This window comes from Nyctibius grandis, chromosome 26 (assembly GCF_013368605.1).
Source record: "Nyctibius grandis isolate bNycGra1 chromosome 26, bNycGra1.pri, whole genome shotgun sequence".
NCBI classification, from domain to species: domain Eukaryota; kingdom Metazoa; phylum Chordata; class Aves; order Nyctibiiformes; family Nyctibiidae; genus Nyctibius; species Nyctibius grandis.
Window position 1 is genome coordinate 6,042,351 of NC_090683.1, and position 21,086 is coordinate 6,063,436.

The following is a 21,086-nucleotide window of genomic DNA, read 5'->3' on the forward strand; positions in this document are numbered from 1 at the left end:
ATGGAGCATGTTCTGCGTGGTTCTGCTCAGAGATGGCCTCTAAATGCACAGTGATGGCTGAGCTGGGGCATCATAGGAGTTTACTTACTAAGCATGTTTGAAGGTTTAAAGTCACCAGCTCGGGACAATGTGCACCGATGTATTTCAGAGCTTCATCCTCAAGCTGGAAAGAAAAATATAGAGGCTGAAGCAACCTGTTAATACTTGAAGCAATCTCCAAAATAAAGCTTTGAGAACAATAAAGCATCTGTGGTTTGGATACCTATGGGGGAGGAGGGCAGTGCACTGCAGTCTCGAAATACACAGCATTTTTTTTACCATCTCAGGAACAGAGTTCAAAGACCCACAACACTAAGTTACTGATTTAAAGAAAAGCTGATCTGATCAAACATGCATAATTAACAAAGCAAGCAGTGCAATCAGAAACTATTTACAGGAATTAAGGAAATGCTTCACTAGTGAGGGCTGGTAAGTAACACTATTTTTATACTTGGAACTCAAAAAAAAAAAGTTATTTCAATGTGAGGAGCACAAACATACCCAGGTTGCTTTCTGCTGATAAAAAAGCCTGTTATTCTTAAATCTATAAGAACAGATGGCAAGTAATTGATAACAAGGATGTATTGCCATCAATATTACTCACGACTCCATAAATTACTAGAAACTCAAGCTGTTTCTATGACCTGAATTCTCAGAATAGGCTGAGATGGTTACATCTTTAATCAAGTCACTTTTACACCCATCTCACGTATTAAAAATCCAACAGCAGTATAAATTTAGAAAAACTACTGACTACAGCCCTTTCTTGTGCACACAGGGTATCGCTGCTCTGTGCACACAACCAGGGTATTATTGCTTTGCTTATCACAAGAACCCCTCAGGACTTTGTGTCCGTGCACAGGAGAAATATGCTTTTTGCAAAATAAAACCATATAGATGCTTGTCTATACACAGCAGGCAAAAATGGCACTGATGGACTCATGCTTAAGGAATCCCTACCCCCAAGAAAAAAAACACAAATCCAAACCCAATAAGCGCTGTCGGTGTGTGGGTACAAGGACGTAACAGATCAGGGATCATTTCCCAGGTCTACCTTGAGGCTCTCAAACTCTCAGGAGTGTCCAGGTCACAGGTTTCAACTCCTGCAGGGTTGGTTTTACTCTCCTTTTTCAGGGTCAAGATTTCAAGATACACTTTGGCTCCTTTCTAGCCTACCTGTCTGCATTAAAAAGACCCCAGCCCACTTTGGTAAAAAAATAAGAATTAGTCTCCACATTTTTTATGAAATAGCTTTGCAAGGAGCTCTGGCTCATTAAAGGAGTAATGCTCAAGGGTGATGCTCCCCACACCCCAGTTCATACTTGATATAACTCCTTAGTGAAGCTGTAATACAGGGAAGTATTTAACATATTAAACTTTTTAATGATTGACCAGGTAAGACAGTGAAGAAAGATTAAATGAAGTTAGTCTAAGTATAATAAAGGGGGCAAAAAACCCCCTTTCAGCTGTAAGAGTTCGTGCACCATTTATATATTCCAAAGCACAAACATCCCAGTCTCTGCAGCCTCCTCAAAATACACTGTTACAGCTCAAGGGCTACAGGATATACTTGAGGGAACAGCACCATGCTCCTGACTGGCAGCAGAGATGTCTTTTCAAGGAGTCACACGCACGGTGATTCTCTTTGACTGACTACAAGATCCACGCAGAGGAGATCCTACCACCAGCACAGATGAAAGTGCTGTCATGCTTTCTAAAATTTCCTGAGCCTTCAGAAACGGATGGGTCTGACCACGAATAACAAAGTTATCTCCTCTTGAAAAAAGTTTGCTTAATGTGCTCCTGATGGGAAAAAAGAAGAATGATTCTACAGCCAGATATGTGATTTATTCACTGCCCCACTACGCACGCTGAGCTCAAAGCTATTAAAGAATTTCAATAAAAGCAGTTAATCTCCAACAGACAGATCGTGAGTGATTTCAGTAACATTTCTGGAAATAAAAAATCCACAATACTTCATCCCCACACTCTCAGTCGCAGCAGAGATCAGCCAGCTGTCATCATTCCCTGTGAGCACTCTCCACAGAGCCGTACCTGCGTGCAGCCTTTCAGGAACAGGGCTTTGAGTCCACCACAGCCTCTCACCAGGGCCTGGATGCCATCCTTAGTCACTTGGTCGCACCAGGAGATATTCAGCTGTTCCAGCAGTGGGCATCCCTCACTTGGAAGGTGAAAGGAAAAAGCACGGGGAAACTTGGGTTTGTTTTGGAAAGAAATCCTGCTCCAAGCCAGAACCGAGGAAATCCCCATGTCTGGAACCCACAGGAGCACAGAGATACACCCACACCCCACACCCCCACGGGGAACACTTCTGTCAAGCATCATCTCCAGATGTGAAGAGCTCTCCAGAAGCAGTATCAGGAGCTCTAAAGCAGAGTATTAGTAGGGCAAAAGACCAGTGAATTATCCCATTTTGGACACCTCCCAGCTCCTACACAAGGACAGACACTATGGGCTTCCTGGATCTGAATCCAACCAAACCACCCTCAAGGAGAACCAAAAATAGGGTTGATTTCTGCCACGCTGCTTCTCCCTTTCCAGGTGTAACTTTGCATTTGCAAACAGCTGCTGGTAGGAGTAACACTGCAGTGTAATTTGTAATTAGGAAGAGATATACATGCCACCATGTACTTAAGATAGCTGCAGCACAGACTCGACCACGTGAAATTAGAGACAAGGATAAAGACTCTCAAGGGAAATTAAAAAAAAAACAGGCTCCAAGTATTTTAGTGTAGCTACAGGAGTAATTTAATCATTCATTTGTTCTTTTAAATCTGTGTTTTTTCTTCTGGTGTCTAGATGCACCCTCCAGTCTGTTTTCCCCATGACACAGCTTTCCTGTATTTTCTTTTATTCCACTGGCATCACTTGAAACTTTTTTTTTTTGAAATACCTTGGCCTCTATTGTTACCTTTAGTGCTTTTTTGCCTCCTTTTTTCTGTCCCAACATCTTCCCACCAATGTCTGTCTTTCCCTTCCTTTTCTAGATTACTCAGCAATTCCATTTAGCAGATTTAAGCAGTTCTATGTCTCCTAAGCAGTTTAAAAAGACAAATAGTCACGTGCTGGTGTTCACCTTCCAACTGTGTAAACACCAGCTAAGTACGCAATGGTAGAAGGTGTTGGTTGCTAGTAAAGGAGCAGTTTAAAAAGGCAGACTAAGACTTCTGTCTCCCCCAAGACTTTAATAGAATATAATTCTTCTTCTACTGCTAATAACCATCAGGACAGACACAAAAAAAGTCGTGGGCAGCTCTGCTGGGGGATGCCTGCACCCTAATGGCAGTTACACCTCGGCCGATGCCAGCATCCTCCAAAGCACCTGAGACACATGGGGCAACGGGGGGTCCCACCATCTCGAACGGACCAGCAAAAGCCAATGGTGTTGACTCCTACCTCAGTGCTTTCAGGGACATGTTGGTTATGGAAGTGCAGGAAGCCAAGTCAAGGTGCCTGAGTTTGGAGCAGAACTTACTGAGGCTGGTACACGTGCTGGAAGAGAACACACAGACACACTCATGCAATAGATATATTTAATGTCAGACATTTCATATGACATGCATTGTATCACCTACTGCACACACAAGCCCGGCCCTACCTTAAAAAGGAAATGGAGAATACAAGGGGGTGACCAGGCAAACAGAGATGAGAATGTTACTCACGCATCTGTGATCTTGGTACAGCCGTTTAGGTTCAATACTTCAATATTTCTGCAGTTCTGTGCAAATGTCCTTTATTAAAGAAAAGGGAAAACACAGTATTTTTCGAGCAATAGATTTCCAGAGGTTTTAAAGCATTTAACTGTATCATCAGATACAACCTTACCAAATTGTCTCAAGCAAAATTAATAAGTAAATAAAATAATTTCTGTTGCCCCATATCTTGCCTTGGGATTTCCCAGCCTAAAGGCAAAAGTCTGTAATTCAGCACCAGTTACTACTTCGCCTGTGGTAGCAGCTGGTTTTATTTTAATGAGAATTGAGAAAAATGGCTACTGTGTGAAGCTAAAAAATGATAAATTAAACAGGCTTATATGTTACTGCTCCTGATGTTTTAAGTTAAGACACACGGGCTAAAGATCTCCGTTCCAAAGTGTTCATAAATCACCCCAGTCCTCTGTGGCTGTAGAAATGGAATTGTTCTTTATATCACACTTAAGAGCAGAAAGAAACCATAGCACTACCTTAACGCATTGTCTCCCACTCCTAGGCAGCCACGCAGGCTCAACTTCCGCAGGAAACCCCCACATCTCTTAGAGATGTTCTCAACTACTCGGCCCTGTCGGAGACAGAAAGAATTACGTGAAAATCCCAAAGTCACCTGATCACTCAAAAAGTTGAATTCAAAATTTTTCAGATTAACAAGTTTGTTATTCTAGGTAAAACAGTGCTAAGAAAACAAAAATGCCACGATAATAATCTAAGGGAGGGAGAGGGACAATTATTCAGCTTCTGAAGATGGAGAGACAAGGAACAACTACCTGGAGCTGCTCAGGATAATGGCTGAGGGATTTCCTCCAGCTCAGAGCTCCCGGACATCGACACAGACACCCAAGAAAGATGAAAGCAGCAGTGCCGCTGCTCCAACGTGGGCAGCAGGATTTACAGACAAGGTACTATAAATGGATATACTGAAATTGCTATTCAAAAGAGAGACGAGGCAGAACCAGCTCACGAGTTTTATTCTCACAGAAAAAGGGATTAAAAATTTGTGTTCAAGAGATCTAGAAAAAAATGCTTTTTTAATTCCAAATTTGTAATCAGTGGAAGTCTCCAAAGACCCCACTACAAGCCAGCGTTTACCCAGCTGTTTCTCACTGTGAATGAAATGCAAAAAACATTGAGAGAATATTCGTATCAGTGTCCAGAAATTCAAAAACCTTCCCCTTGACTTTAGTCTACGTGGTTGTTCATCACAGAACAGGAACATCAAGTACTAGTTGGCACTTAAGACCTTTATAATGATGAAGATATTCTTCTATAATCTCTTTCTAGTCCATAAACATATCAAGCATCAGGCTTGGTACAACGTACCACCACAATCAAGAGGGGACAGCAGCTGACCTACGTGTCTGCAGGAGCTTCTGGTGACATGGGGGCTACAGGAGCAGCTCCACACCGGAGCGTGCTGCTGAAGGGCTGGAGGATCTGACACAGTCCCTGTGTTCTTGCAATTCCTCTAGCAAGCCCATGAATTCATATGCTTGAATTAGAGGATTCAAACATGTTTCTTACAGAATTTACACTAACTGATGGACTGACATTCCTCTAAAGCAAAGAGCACCTAGAACATCGCTAAGCCTAGCAGGTACTTTCAGGTTAGGTACAACATATTCAGGCATTTTGTTTTAAAAGGGGAAGTCTGTGCTTATGCAGGAGCATGTGTTTGATGTACAGAGTGGCGTTAGAGAACAAAGAGACATTAAACCCATGCAAAAACCACTCGAGAATGAGCAAAGCCTGGTTTGTATTCACAGCACTCCTGCCCACACCAACGCCAGCAGCGAGGCTGGGAAGCTCCGTCCACAGACCACGCACCACTGATAACTCTGCTCTGCCTCGATGAAAATAAATGATTACATGGGTCCAGAACTTTCAGGACACGTTAAGAGATGAAGTATTTATTATCAAGAATAAAAATCACACCATTTGCTTCCTCCAAGGAGTCTCAGGCCACTTAGACCCCTGCAAGCACGCAGAAGTCACCCCTGTATCACAGGCCTGTTCCCTTCTCTGCCTCACTGCTTAGACACACAGCTGGCACAGAGAGATTATTTTAACTCCTTCCTTCACTAATAACATGTGTATTTCCCACCAGTTCCCACAAGGTGTGAACCTTCCGTCATCATCTGGTTTATGCCTCTGTCTACAAGAAGTTACACACTCCCTATCTCCCTCCTTCAACATGTTTTAAAGAGGATACAACACTCTGATAAGAAACTTAAGGGGTTTTTTGGTCTCTTATCCTGATTAATGCAATCTTAACTTTAAGAACAGCATGACAACAGCATCCATTCCCACCAGTGCTGAGCAGTCCATATCTAACAGATTTAGAACAGCTACAGCGAAGCATTTCCAAAGCTGCATCTTTTAAGACAATTTTGACCTCGTCCCCTTGAACCACCTTCGCTTACATTTCAATTTTTGATATAAAAGATAGACAGGAAAGGATAGGCACATTGCAGGCCACATTTCAAAAGACATTCAGAGTCTTAATGGTCTAAGTCTGTGCTATGTCAACATTTCTTTGAGTGAAAGGAAAAGCAGCCTAAACTCTGCTCTACAGCAGTAGTAGTTTTCCACAAGAACATACTTATTCTACTTATTTCTGTCTTCAGAACACACACAAAAATACTTTCCTTCTATTACTACCTTTAAGTCTTGATACAGATATACAATTCTGTCCATTTTCAAAAGCTGAATGAATTGCCAAGACTTTAAAGACTCCCTGAAGCTGAGAAGAACTGAAATTAATGATTTCTATCTCCAGGGAAGGTAAAAAGGGTTACACTGGGAGTATTAATCCATTCTAGGCTGTAATTACATTTTAATAAGAAAAATGGGTTTGTATGTCACTTAATTATACCTCGATATCCCTCTGGAAATCAAACAGGTCAATTCGCTGCCAGTTACTGCCATCCAGGGCCAGAACATTCCATGCCTTTATCGGGGGAAAAAATGTAAACGTGTTGTTAACATGAAAAAAACCCGCCAGCGGGGACCTCGTTACAGTTTGTTCCTTTTAGAAACAACATTTTCTCTCAGATGTAAAAGCAACAAGTAATTACAGCCAACGAGGAAAACCGTGCAGTTACCAGAATGACTCGCTCGGGCAAGAGTCACACTCCTCACAAGTCCCCGGCCAGGCTCTTCTGCTCCCGCAGGACGGGGGGTGCGGAGCCCAGGACAGGAGGCAGCGCTGGAGCGTGGGCACCTTCATGGTCCTGGCTGGAATCTAATCCCCTCTGCAGCATCACCAGCTAACCCAACGCCTTTAGAGGATGCTAGCAGGACCGACATGAGGATGAAGGACACCAGGACATGGGCGAGCCCCAGAGGAGACCCTACACCAGGCGTCTACGCTGACAAGAGAAGTGAAGCTCCGCTGAGGGGGTGGAGGACCCAGTGGTGCTGGGAGGGAGGACTATGAGGTGAGATCCCATCCGTGGTGGGTGAGGCTGTCACCTTGAACACCTCCTCTCTTGCCTCCAGCAGAAAGCGGTGTTCAAGGCAGTTCACAGCCTGGTGCTGTGTCCCACAGGTGGAGAAATCCAGAGCTTTGTAAGCTCTCCAGGTAAAGCATCCAGCTCTTACAGAGAACGATGCACGGCTGCTGGAGTGACTGTTTACTACCTCTGACTCAAGTGTTTGTTAAGGTTTTTTAAACAACAACAAAGTCTCATGTGGTTCATGCTACAAATGAGAACCAGGAGCTGAAAGTTACGAATTCTGCCCTTAATGAATCAAAAAGGTTGTCAACACAGTGCTATGCTTCACTTTATGTAATTAAAACGTCAACAACTAGATCTCAAAATAACCACGAGTCCATCATTATGAAAGAGTGCATGTAATAGGCGTATTTTTATACTACACCTATTCCATGCACTAAGCTACATCTCTGTCACAATATACTTGCTCTTGTGCAAGCCATGTGTAGACTTACAACAGCTGACAGAACGGTGAGCATTAATTGATTTTCTGCATTTTAAATCTCATTGCTGGTATTTGTTTAAAGGTCGAGTTATCACCATTGGAAAAGTAACAGCTCCAGTGGAAAAGAAATGCATCAGTGGATGCGAGTTATAACACAGTGTATTTTAATGTGTGACGTAGGGAATGTTACACACAGCCTTTCTGCAGCCCTGTGCAGATACTTCAGTCCTCTACAATACGTGCTGTATCACATAAGGACTAATACTTCTCTGATGCCCTGTGGGCTGTGTCAACAGGAGCAAGTGACAAAAATGGGAGTACACCTTGACGTTGGGTAGTATCTCTGAGAGCCCATTTTGGTCAATATTGTTCTACTGGAGCAGGGGATTTCAGCTGGAAGATCTTTCACTAGAAGACTTCTGTTACTCAGAGAACATGGGATGATAACCGTAATGCCTAGACATCACACAGGCTATTTTTAATGCAATTCAAAATGTTCAAGCATAGTCTTTTTTATTCTTATGTACTCGAAATAATAAAACAAATTATGGTTCAGGATTGAACCTGAGATTGATCAGTTTTGTACAGGTGTCACTCAGCACCGGCTCTGCCAGCACGGTGAACACACCACTACAAACACCTTGCCCTGTTTGTAGGTGTGTTCCTACAGCCTTTCCACTCTTGCTGTAGTGATGCTTCCTCTGGGTGTCTTAGACACTGGCAGGATAAAGCATCTGAACAAACCTGGTAGCTCTAGATAACTGGACCTGCAGTTGGAGGAATTTTCCCAAGCAAATAATCCAAGTTGGATTTCATTAGCTGAAGCCCACAAAATTACGAGCTACTTAAGGAAAAAAAAAACACCAACCCTAACCAAAACAGACACTCCTTTTCCTTTTTTTCCATGCTTACATCAACTACACCCAAGTTGGAAAGCAAACACTCATTGACTGTGCAGCATCTTTGTGCATCAAAACTTCTGTATCTCCACCAAAACCCACAAGATGCCATTTTAGACTCATCCAAGTTTGGTATTTTCATCAGCACAAACCTCCTGTACAAACCCAGCCTGACTGGAGAGCACTGGGGCAAAAAGTGAGCCACCCCCCCCTCGTAACCTGCTCAGGGCCTGGGACACTGGCAAAATAAAAGTATTCAAGCTTTGAGTCCCCTTCGCTGGTGCCACCAGAAGTTTCTGGTATCACAGCGTTAATGCAGGACACTAAATCACAATAGTTGAGTTGCACAAAGCTCCCTGGTACAAATCCTCCCGGTCTGACATGCTAGGGAAGGCTGGAGCGAGAGGATTGTCACCCAAATCCCATCAACCATTAAAATCCACCAGCAAGGAGGAAGGTTCTTACCCTGGAAACTTGAGCACAACGACACAGAGTGACCACATCCAGGAACGAGAAAATTCTGTAACAGAAATAAGAGACACCTTATTGGTTATCTGCACTGAAAACAAAGGGAACGTGGAAAACAAAGGGGGAAAAAAAAGGGCTGGAGACAGCAAAACTTCTTTGTAATTCAGTTGAAAGCTGAACTGTGAAAAGAAGCGCAGACCCAGCAGTTACAAACGAGAGCAAAACACACTGAGCCACTGCAAATATCCATCTCATACCTTGTAGTGTTTACTGGCTGTAACTGAACGGTTATTTATCACATTTACAGGTATTGTGTAGCTTAAAGAGTCAAACGTTCAGTTCAGTCTCAGGATACATCGGGCTGTTCTGGCTCCTGTTCGACACAGGAGCATCGCTGTGCCCGGCGCCTCGGCACAACAAACATCTCCAGCAGCTCTCCAGGAGCGGGCAGCGCAATAATTAACAGTTAATAGATCAAAGCAACGCGACAGCCCAACGTCAGCGCATGGATTATTTCTTTTTTCATGCAGCTCTGCTAAATACAAAGTGTTAACGCAGAGGGAGGAGGAGTACTTTGCTCGGCAGCACTGCGAAGCAGCTCGCACTCCGGGTGCTTTGTTGGATGGTGCCAGCACAGTGTCTAGGAGGGACACACTCAGGATTAAGGCGATGCAGTCACTCCGTGGTATGTCATTCCCCTGCCAGGGCACACCCAAGGGTTCAGGCCACCACCCTGGTGTTGCTGTCCTATTTATCGGGATAAAGGACTTAGACAGGAAGGCTTTGCAATGCTATCCCGGGCTAAGACACCCGTGCTTTTATCTCAGGGATGTACACCCCTACCTGTGAACGCAGGAAGCACCGAGCCCATTTAAAGCTCCCAACTCTGTACAAATTTATCAATATGGTTATTTTACGGTTTGTAGTTATTCAAACAATCATATGCCACAAACCAGAGAGGGTCAAGTGGACAGCAGAGAGATAGTACAGTCTCACTCCCTTTGACAGCAATTATAAACCCACAGGATTAAATGTTTTTGCGCAGATAATACAAGTGTTTGACTACAATAAAACCCTTGCACACATGCTTTGATATTTTAAACTTGAAGACCACCAGAAAGAGGAGGCAGATGTTATCAGATGTAAGTGTTCAAGGTGTGGGGCAAGCAATTTTGTTCCAACACCACACGCTATTTTACAAAACTCTCTTGTCAGATAAAGTATGGATGGTTGTCCAGGAGAAATTCTGAGAACAAACTCAACTCCTTGAGTTCCATCTCTTCCTTATGCATCTCATCCTGAGACAGAATTTGCAGTGACATGCTGAGATATACACAGTTAAGGCGTCTGGAAAAGAGCTAATATGGACTTTACTGTAACACTGTTTTGGGAACCCACTTCTGCATTTCAGAAGCAGTTCTGTGCTCGCTTTCAACTGCTTATAGAGAAGTCTCCTCCTTGAATTAAACATCATTTATTCATGCATGTATGTGAGCACTGAGGACTTCTTCAGCACAATGTCAATGTACAACAATACAAGGAAAGCCTGGGGAAATGACAGAAACCAGGGAAAATTCTTACTTTCCCCCTAGATTCCCATCATAGGAGCAAAAAAAATAATCAAACGCCCTGGGAACAGCGGCCAGGTCAGTAACCACGTCAGCTTTCTATATTTTCATTAAAATGGCTTTCTCCATGGAAATCCCAGGCTATTAATAACCATCTCATCCCTCTATCAGGGCTATTCGCTCTTGGCCAAATTCTGCTTCCTGCTCCTCCCTTCCCAGCCTACCCACGCCGTAAAAGGGATGCCAACACAGCAGAACACTTGCCCCCTCACCTCTGAGGTTAACACTGCCGAGCTTCGCCAGCAGCTCCCTTCTTGTCTGACTCGGAGACTTTGGCTCTGAAAAGCTTCAGAGCATTTTCCAGTGTTTTCTGAACTGCTTGTGCATTTGATCAAGAATATTAGCAATGACTCAGCAGAATCAGGCTGCAAAAATCACCCTTTCAGCAGCACCCACTACTGTGTTTTGCATTTTGGTCATTTCAGAATCGACTCCAACTACAACCGTGCACATGAACTGGAGAGAGCAGGAGGAGCACAGTTAAAATCCTGCAGACACAAGGACCCCAGCTAAGTTTTCCAATGCAGCGCTGAGGACAGGCTTTTTTTTTTTTTTCTCCAAGGAGCTGTTGGAGAACATTTTAAAAACCCTAAAAACCCACAAGCATGCTGCCCACGTGGCCGAGCAATGACCGAGCAGACATCGTCTTCCAACAGTACAGTACGGGTCATAAACGCTGGGTCTCTTTTCAACAATCTGCACAGTATAAAATAAAGCAAAGTTAATCTATAAGTTCACTTGAAATACTATACATTCTTGCTATTACCCTATAGCTCAATTAAAACTGGACTTGACAACGAGGAATCATACTGGGCTGCCAGGAAATCTGGATGCAACTTAGCTAGTCAGCTCCAGACCCTCTCTCAGTAAGAGGGACAATTCCTCCTGGAATTGTTCCAAAGCATCAAACCCTTAGAAAATACCTGCTGCTCTGGCCAGACTCAGTTTATCTGGTGAAAGAAAGCAGAGAAGAGTAAGTAGCAGCAGGTTGAACAGTACTACTTGAGTAACAGCCTTCCTGATTCTGCCTTAATAGATCAAAAGGCACATAGCTGGGGTGTTTATTTTCATATCCAACACACAGGATTTCTGTTTTGCTCACTGACTGCTGTACTCTTACATTGGTCTTTTTACTCTTCAGATTTGACAGTAAGAAAATAATCCACACCAATAGTTTTATCATGAAACAGTGATCACAGGTGAAGGCAGACTGAGTATTCCAAACAGGAATTAAAACAAGTCTGGTGTTGCAGCAGATTAAATTATTTCCCTACAAAATAACTCACTATGTTTAGGACTTTGCCTGAACACTCCAGCACCAGATGATTTAGCTAAAACGTGCTGCAGTTACAGCATTTTTCAGGTTGCAACCTCTTAATCCACTCAGGGTCTTCCAGGACTCCTCACTTTCCCACTGCCGCTCTAATTAGATTAGGGTCAAGACTAATGAAATCCCTGAAAGCTGCGGGCTTTGAGGTGAGCTAGCTCAGACCTTTAGCCTTCTAAAATTATCAGCACCAATTTATGTCAGTGACCCACCACTCAAGTTAAATTTCGTTCCATACTCGTTTTATAGCGATGGGCTGGCCAGGAGGAGAGAAACGCCAACTCACCAGCACCCCACACACTCTGTTGCTTCCTTGTCCCGAGCAGAACTCAAGCTCCCAAGGAATAAATCACACAGGGCTTGAAGGTCAGATGGCAAAGCCGGCGACTGGACGTGCTGCAAACGGGCGAGCAGGCAGCAGGAGGTGGCACGGAGTAAAAGCCGCTTACGCCAGGAGAGAATTGAAAACTGCTTGACCTGCCCATGAACCAGTAAGGAACAGAGGAGCTCCCGCAGCCCGGTCCCCTTCGCCCTGCCCGGCGTAAGCTGTTCAGCAGCCCCACGTCACGCTGAGAGCAAACCTCCTGCGGGAAACCAGCAGAGACCACCACTGCCACGGAAAATCCAGGCTTGTGGTTGGGGTTTGGCTTCCAGACACAAAGCGACTGGCAGGCAGCCCTCGAAGAATGAAAGCACCTTTTCACCAGGGCACCGTCAGTGCCAGCACAGGGGAACAGGGACATGATGCTCCTTCTGGAGAAATGACCACAGCCAGAGCCCACGTGGACCAGAGTCACCGAGCCAGACGCTGCCCAGAGAGGAGCTGGCAGCAGCAAAGGAACGAGGGCGGTGAACCACACTCCACTTTTTGCTGGTTTGGCTCATTTTTACCTGTGTAAAGCTATATTCACGAATAAAGGTGTGAGCTCCTAGAAACTCAGCTGGCAGGAGACAAAGCTGAAGCAGGCACAGCAGTATCAGGACAAGGATTTGTGACCCATCAGCTGATCTCTCTACCCACGTGCTGCAAGACAGCTTTGTTCAGAGTCCTGCTCTTGGGGCAATGCAGGACAAACATCACTGCTACCAGCATCGTGGTGGGGCCGACCATGACATGAGAGCTGAAGCACAGACACGTCTAAAGGAGATTTCTGAGGACAGCCCTCCAGAGCGCTTTACACCTCCAGCTCATCCTCCCAGACAAAAGCATTGCTGGAATCCACATTGGTGTATCTTGGGGTGTGACAAAGGCTGCTCTTCACCCCTTTTATACCCTCCTACTCTTTATTTTGCTCAAGTACGGCTTTCCACTTTGCAACCACATACACGGGACATCAATGCCATCTGCAGAATGAACAAACCAGAGAACAAGACATTACACAGCAGCACTGCTTAAACACTTCAGCCTTTGTCTCGTAGACAGTGACACTCATTTACAGGAGATTCCTGCAGATAAATGCATCCAAGTTTCTCTTTCAAAGGCTGCACTGTCAATCCTCAGTAATTAATTTTCACAGTATGCTAACAGGGAATTCCAACTCTCAAAACCATTACTTATGAACTTTAACATTTATAAACTTCGTCTCCTGATTTCTTCTCGGTTCCACACGATCCTGAACACTTGCTCTGTTCTACAGCAGTTAGGATGATTAGTGAGATCAAGACAGAAAAGACAAAAACCATTTCTGTAGGGCAGAAGCGTGCCTACTGCTGAGAACTCAGCCACACTGTGGCTTGTACCAGTGAAATTCCCTGCTTGGTGTAGGACCTTCCCTCCTACTTACCACAAATCCTTCTCCAACGGTCTAGTAATGTTCATTGACACCAGCTACCTCCTACAGTCCAAGATGTGCTTATTGGTCCCACTCAGGATCATTCCACTTTGACCCTCAGCCATGCTCTAATCAAGGTCCTGCTCCTTGGGAGCCCAGTGCCCACACACCTCTACCCCTGAAGTCCACGCCAAAGCTCAGTTAAACTCCACCCTCCCCACCAGATTCCCCGCTTTCCTTAGGCCACATGAACTCCTCACATTACATATCAGTGCTCTTCACTACCTCCCCCCAGCCTACCTGTGTCTTGTCACCTTACCACAAAGGCAAATCCTGGTTCTGTTGCATCTGCAGTACCAGTCCCTACTCGCTCCCACCAGAAACAGAATCCCCTCTCAGAAAATCCAGAGAGACATTTTTCTCACTCTTCAAATTCCCCTTTTGCTGCACCACATCCATACCCACAGCTCAGGGCAAGGGCTGGGTGAAGACAACTGCCATCACCTGCAAAAAACCGTGCAAACTCATCTGGGTTAGGGCATCCTATCGCTTGCTACTCCATCCCGCTCCTCCCACGGGTTGCTTGGCTCTCCCAGCTACCTGGTGCTGATTTTTACACAGCAATGTCTCTATGGCACGGGCAATCACTCGCCTGCACACCAGGCTCAAAGCCCAAATACCCACATTATTAGCAAGGAGAGCTTTAGAAGCCATATATCGTCCTGTGTGATATGATCTAATCCTGCTCCGGCAGGGGACTGGACTAGATGATCTTCCGAGGTCCCTTCCAACCCCTAACACTCTGTGATTCTGTGATCTTGCTCTTGGGTGAATAAGACTGGAATAAAAGAAACTAAACCAGACTGGAGAACAGAGGAGGCAGCGCAGTCAGAAGGAGTCAGACTTTTTTTCCATTCATTTTATTTCACAAGTGAGCCAGAAGCAGCTTCCCGTGTCAGAGCGCTTCTCCCCAGGCTTTTTATCGCCATTAAACGTTGACAGCAGCACACAGTTTCTCGCAGAGTAAGAATTTTGTTCGTGTTAATAATTCAAGCTGCCACCTCCAATCGCTGTCATCGTTTACAGTCCAGCACCTCAGCCTAAAGCACTGATGAACACGACTACTTCATGATGCCAAACCGAGGTACGATCACAGACATCACCACACTACTCCTGCGCCGGGGAAGGCAAACTTCCCAAGGCACACCCAGACCTGGGCAAGGGCAGAGCTGTGTGCCGAGATCCACAGCCCTGATCCGTTTGATCTTTGCCAACAGGACCATCCTGCCTGGCGCTGAACATCTGCCTCTTATTGACGAGGAACAGGACAAAGTCTGCTCGAGTATAACCAGAGCAGAGGAACTGCCTTTTTTTTTTTAATGGAACACTTCAGAGACAGGCAGAATCCTATTCTACACATTAGCCTCTACTTACCATTTATTTTCATTAAGGACTTACTTAGCCCTTAGTTCTTCCATCTACAAAACAGGCAACCAGGAAATTAATTTAAAATTTTAAAAAAACAAACCCTAACAACATTTAGCATAACCTGCTGCTGCTGCAGACCTTTGATCTGCTTCTGTTTGTCTATGGCTCTATAAGCCACCCAATCCAAGCTCACGATTTATGAGCATAGCAGCAAAATCAGCCACTGCCTGCAAATAACGACACACACCGCGGTCTCCAAGCTCACAAACCCAAAGAAGGCTTACCGAAGCAGCAGCTCTTTTGGAAGTTTTTTGTTGATCACAGCTTCATCGTTGTTTGAGAACATCTGCAAAGAAAAACAATTTAAACATTTTAGCCACATCTTCTCATTAAGGAAACAAAACCGACTTTAGGAAAGGAGCTGCTGGTGAACAAGGCTGTTTCAGGAGACACCTGGCTCAAGAAATTCTCAAAAGATAAACCTTGTGCTCAAGCTTTCAACCTCCTAGATTGGAGGTGGATAGAATATTACATCCCATATAGTTTGAGAATGCTTTGTGGATTGATGGATTAAATAGAAACTGAGATTTTTAATGTACCTATGAAAGTAAATGATAATTAGGGGGTACTTGTGGGCTGGCACTGACTACAGGAAGGTATCACCTACCACGTTACTACGGGCTTCCATCTGTGCCCCAGTTCCGTGCCCGTACCCCAAAGCACTTTAAACCCTACAGCGTAACCACGTGTCAAACAAGCACATGGCAAACGGGGTGGAGGGAAGGGCAGTGATGGGATGATCCAGCAGCCCCAACACCCACCAAACGGAGCTGAAGACGCAGGTGTAGCAGGGCTGGTTTCTGTAACAGAGGAGGACACAGAGAGCTGGCGAGCAGCAGCCTAACGGAAAAGTGTTACAGTGCCCGCATCGTTCGTGCAGTAAATGGTTTGAGAGCCACCCTTAGGGGCAAACAGTACTTGTTAAAACCATGAAGCGTGGTTTAAAGGGAGATGTGATCCTTGGTGCTGCATCAGGAGGAGCGAGGATCCTGGAAAAACATTGTGTTCTTCCAGCACAACGAAGCCAGGGCTGTTTGCTGTATCCCATAAGCTTCTTCATGCAAAGCATTATCACAGTGGCCAATTTACACACCTGAAATGGTCTTTTGGACCAGCTAAAACAATCCCACTGGCTGGAAGAGTGAGAGAAACTTCTCTTTTCCAAGGAGTCCTAAGAAAAACAGATGGCAAAGCCTCATGGGCTTCTTGAGGAATATCTACATAGACTTGGTATGGTCTTGCCATGGTGAAAAAACAAACAAACAAACAACCTCCACACACTTCTGCCCGGGGGAGGAATGATTAGGGTGACCTGTGAACTAGGTCTGCTGAGCAGCGATGCCTCATTCCCTTTGGAAGCATGCTTTCAACATTTCCAAAAGCAAAACAGAGAACAAGGAGAACGAGCGTTAATGTCATTAATAAAGTTTCTCTTTCATCTCCTGGAATGACTAAGAGCTGATCGTCCTGAGCTACGTACCTGGCAAACACTGCAGCTGAAATCACAGTCTGAAAAAGCTGATTCTGATCGGTTGGTTAAGTGGTCTGAATGTAGTTGTAGGTATGCAAAGCAAATAAAGCATCAGCGAGGTCACTCGAGTGGCAGAGGATGAGATTAAGAGTTAAAAAAGGAAAGTAAGATCTCAGTGGCTTACGAAGCTGTACGCTCGGCCTCACTGACAGACGACAGCTTCTCCGAGCAGCAGATATTCTGTACCCGAGCATCAACCCAACCCCATCACCTACTAAGGAGACCACCAGAGCTTCACGTGATTAATACGCTCTCATCAGTGATAACTGACAACAGAATAATGCCATCGTTACCAGAGAACACTAAAATCAAAGCTTTTAGAGTCAGCAGACTTAAAAGCTGTGCTTCTAAATCACAGTTTGCTTTTTAATTATCCCAAGATACTAAAGCATGATGCTGAAGTGGGACACGAGCTCTCCAGCATTCCTTCCCAAAATGTCACACGGAGAAGTGTTGCTTTCCCCCCACAGATGCTTTTATCACTTCCCACCAGAAGATATCACAAGTTAGCAAGTCCTGAACGGTCCACTAGACAGGCAACCACTCAGCCCATTTGGCAGATAATTAAAATGGAAGTTTTGCTGTTTCGCCAGCTAACACAAATCCTGTGAAGTCTGTTCCCTCAGAGACCAGGGCAGAAGAGCATCTCCTCCAGTCAAGGACTGCGTTCAGACTCGGTCACGAACGCTACCTGGCGCCTGGCAGAGGACTGCAGAGTGCTGCAGCGGGTCCAGACAGACAGTGCCGAGGCCATGGAAGGAGCCAACGCATTTGCGTGTTCTGGGACTGGATCATCTAATTAGACGGCTTAGCTCATCAGCTGGGAAATTAAGGAAATTCTGGAGAAAGCTCTAACGAAGAAGAAATGTAGAGGAATTATTCACGGGAAAACAAGGCTATTATTTTTCTTCCCCCAGTTACAAGAACGACAGTAAACAGGCAGATCTGTTCTCTTTCCCATTATTGTCCAGGCCAGAATTTTACATCTGAACCAGCACCCTCCACCCCCCCTCACAGAAAAGGGTGAGAGAAATTATAAAGGAGCAAATCAGATAACAGTAGGAGACTTCCGAAAAGGAACCAGGCTAGAAGACAACAGGCAAGGGGCAGGAAGTATTAAAATAGAGATTCCAGAAGCAGGCAGCCAGCCCTTTCTGTCTCATCGGTACTGGCAACAAGGCTTTGTCTGAATTCAGATTTTACTGTGAGAACGCAGCAACAGTCACTGCCTGGCGTTAGCTGAGACTGCACATCAAGGACACTCAGAGAGCTTTGGGCAAAAGGCAGGTAACTCCTTGGCGTCTGCCCATTGCTCAGTAGAAAAAGTGTAGCTTGATTCCAGTGCAACGAACAGATTATCTGCTGTGAGGCACTAACAGTGGAGAAGAGAGCTGCTAGCCAGGCACTGGTCGTGTCAGCCATTCATTACAGGGCACAGCCACCCAAACTGGGTCATCCCTGTGACACCAACACGGGATCGAGGTGACAGCGCGTTGCAATGGATGACAGCGTGTAATTATGAGTGTCCCTGCACAAGAAACACCTACATACGTCCCGTACTCATTGTATATGCAAAGAGGGATGTGAACAACAGCTGATGCAAGCTCTGTAAGCCAAGCAACTCTTAGCAGGTATTGAGTTAAAACACAGAGTATTGTGTCATTATCGAGGCCATTCATTCAGCCTTTGAGCAAGTCTTGTGTTGTCACGGACCAGGCTTCAAAAGCCACGTGAGCACAGAGGCTCGTCTTGGCTCTCCCCCGCAGGTCTTTGTGTCAGCTGGTGGCACACCATCCATCCTGCCCAGAGTGAACTGATGTGGTCAATATTTAGCATGTAAACGAGGTGTCCACGTGTGGGACTGATTCAGCTGCTGTGTTCATGGAGGGACTGCACAACTTCTCCCCCTATGACATGACACGTATGTCACGCTGGCAAACCCTAATACAGGAGGCAGGACAGCCAGCACCGACGGCTCCTCTCAGGAAATCCAGACTCAATGTGCATTTTGCTATTGTAGAAGCTTCCATCTGAGAAGAAGCTTCTGTATTAATAAGGAAGTCTCAATATCAGGTTGACTGACTTACTCCACAGCAGCAAGTAAAAGCTCCTCCAGTGAGAAGAGTGTTTATTCAATGGTTTCTGCAAAACTTAAATCTTTGCTTCCAGAAGAGTCACCCTCCCCGTACCCCTGGTTCCACAGAAACTCTCCAAACACACACTGGCACAAAAATGTCTCTTCCAGCTCACAGAGAGCTGGAAAAACTCCCCACGAGCTGCCACGGGCGCCGGCTCGGAGCAGGCTCTTGGCTGCAGAGCTCCTCTGCGGTCCGGGCTGGCAGAGGGAGGGGGCAATGCTTTCCTGTAAATGTCACATCTGGCAACGGTTTTGATTTTATTGTTGGGGAAGGGCTGGAGGGGTGTTCCTATGGGGAACAAAAGTTGTGTTTTTCACTTTTTTGTGTTTGGAAAAATACACTTGAGAAGTTTCCAGATGAGTTATTTCAACATTTACAATTTACTGGAAGTAATTAGGAATATTAACGTACAGAATACAAAGCACATTTATTTTACATTACCCTAAATGCTCAAAACCACTCTCTGTAAGCAATTCGTAAGTTATTGGCTGCCTTTTTAACAGAACAACAGTTTACTCGTCTGACATACCAAAAAGACTTTCCTCTAGAGCAGCAGCAGGGACTTTTTTCACTCAAGTGCAGTTTAGACATAAGGACACACCAGACTGCCCTGCCTATATGACAGCAGACACCAAAAAGCACCACCACGTTCCCCCACATTTTGTTACGCAGAATTTTGCCCACTAAAGAGAGGAGAAGCTGAAACAGGACAGAGTTGATTTGTGGGTGGTCTACAATTAAGGCCCATCTCTAAGAGATACAAACACTCACACACCCAAGCAGCTCCGATGCTGGAACTTCAGAACCCAAAGTGACCAACACATGGTCCTACATCCCAGTACCACCAAAATCCCACTTTGTCAACAAACGTGAGGGAATTTACCAGCATGAAGTTTCAAGGCTGCTCACAAGGAGTCATCCACTTTCAATTTGACTGTTTGCAGAGCTTGTTTCTCTATAAAAATGTATATTGTTATGTGCACCGAGGAGGAAGGGAGCACCCACCACCCCTCAGTGTGCTTTTACCTGGACACAAACCCGGTCATGCACAGAGGCAGGGTCTTCAAGGCCTGTATTGTCCTGAAAAGTACTGAAGAACTTAATAGTAGTATGTTGAGTTGGACAAGAAACACGCTGCCACCAACATTAACAGGATATCAAGTACTTGTCCGTGTTTGTCCTCGATGCAAGCTAAACACGGGCGAGCCAGCGGTGTCCTACAGCTGCTGCATACATCAGCTAGGGTGGAAGTATTTACTGCACTGCTGACAAACACAGCTGCTCTTCAACCCAGACTGCATCTGGCATCAGCACAGGAGGGGGATGGTGGGTCTTAAAAATATATAAAAATCACACGAGGCTTAACTTTAGAGGCATCAGTGCCAAAGCCAACAACTGAGCGCACGGTGTTAGCCTAGATGTGGACTTTGAACGCACTTTCCTTCCAAAGCAGAAAATTCAAAGCTCAATGGAGAAGAAAGGACAAAGCTTATGTGGAGCTCTACAGAATTAGTAGCCACAAGGCTAGCAAAGGCACTCGAATCAGGCATTACACTAAGACCCACCTTAATGTTCACTCCAGTGAAAAATAACATGGGGTCTGGCACACCCAGCCCCTGGAGAACACAGCCTGAAAATCCAAAACAGCCCAACAAAACATTGCCACGGCCAAGGAGACAATGAGGCTGACGCCGAGAGGGGGAAAGAAAGAGAGAGGAGAGCCATTCCCAGTACAAAACCCAACCAACCCAGTAACATCCACGCAGGTGGGCAGCAGGGAATGAGAACTATAAACACTTCTGGCAGTAAGCACAAACACAACCAGTGAAGTGTTTCATGTCTCTGTACTAAGCAAACTTCATGCAAAATGAACAATACAGAACTCAAAAGCAAACCTGCTTAAAAATCTACGAAATATTGGTACACACTGTAATTTTAAAACAGGGCAACTTGGTCACTTGCGTAACACAAATGGTGTAAGACAAACTGCTCCCAGCAGCCTCACAAACACAAAAGGTAACCACGTGCTGGGGGAAATCTCAGCTGTTGTTTAGACCCAGAGCTCACTGTCCTCGGTCCACAAGCAAATGCCAGCCAGACCCTCCACAACTGCTCCTAACCAC

The 21,086-nt window shown here is 45.2% G+C and overlaps 1 protein-coding gene across 3 annotated transcripts in view; it reads right to left on the reverse strand.

Annotated features, from left to right (window-relative positions):
• The window catches only part of FBXL20 (F-box and leucine rich repeat protein 20), a 40,749-nt gene that overhangs the window by 10,204 nt on the left and 9,459 nt on the right, over nucleotides 1–21,086 (reverse strand). For 2 of the 3 annotated variants that reach the window (XM_068418813.1, XM_068418812.1), the window contains exons 2-9: nucleotides 15,519–15,580; nucleotides 9,077–9,131; nucleotides 6,646–6,720; nucleotides 4,244–4,338; nucleotides 3,723–3,791; nucleotides 3,457–3,552; nucleotides 2,095–2,221; nucleotides 89–163 (exon numbers count right to left, since the gene is read on the reverse strand). In XM_068418813.1, the coding sequence (XP_068274914.1) occupies nucleotides 89–163; nucleotides 2,095–2,221; nucleotides 3,457–3,552; nucleotides 3,723–3,791; nucleotides 4,244–4,338; nucleotides 6,646–6,720; nucleotides 9,077–9,131; nucleotides 15,519–15,580 (654 nt within the window). Of the gene's footprint in view, nucleotides 1–88; nucleotides 164–2,094; nucleotides 2,222–3,456; nucleotides 3,553–3,722; nucleotides 3,792–4,243; nucleotides 4,339–6,645; nucleotides 6,721–9,076; nucleotides 9,132–12,511; nucleotides 12,541–15,518; nucleotides 15,581–21,086 lie in introns of those variants that run through there. The other variant, XM_068418814.1, reaches the window with a different exon arrangement.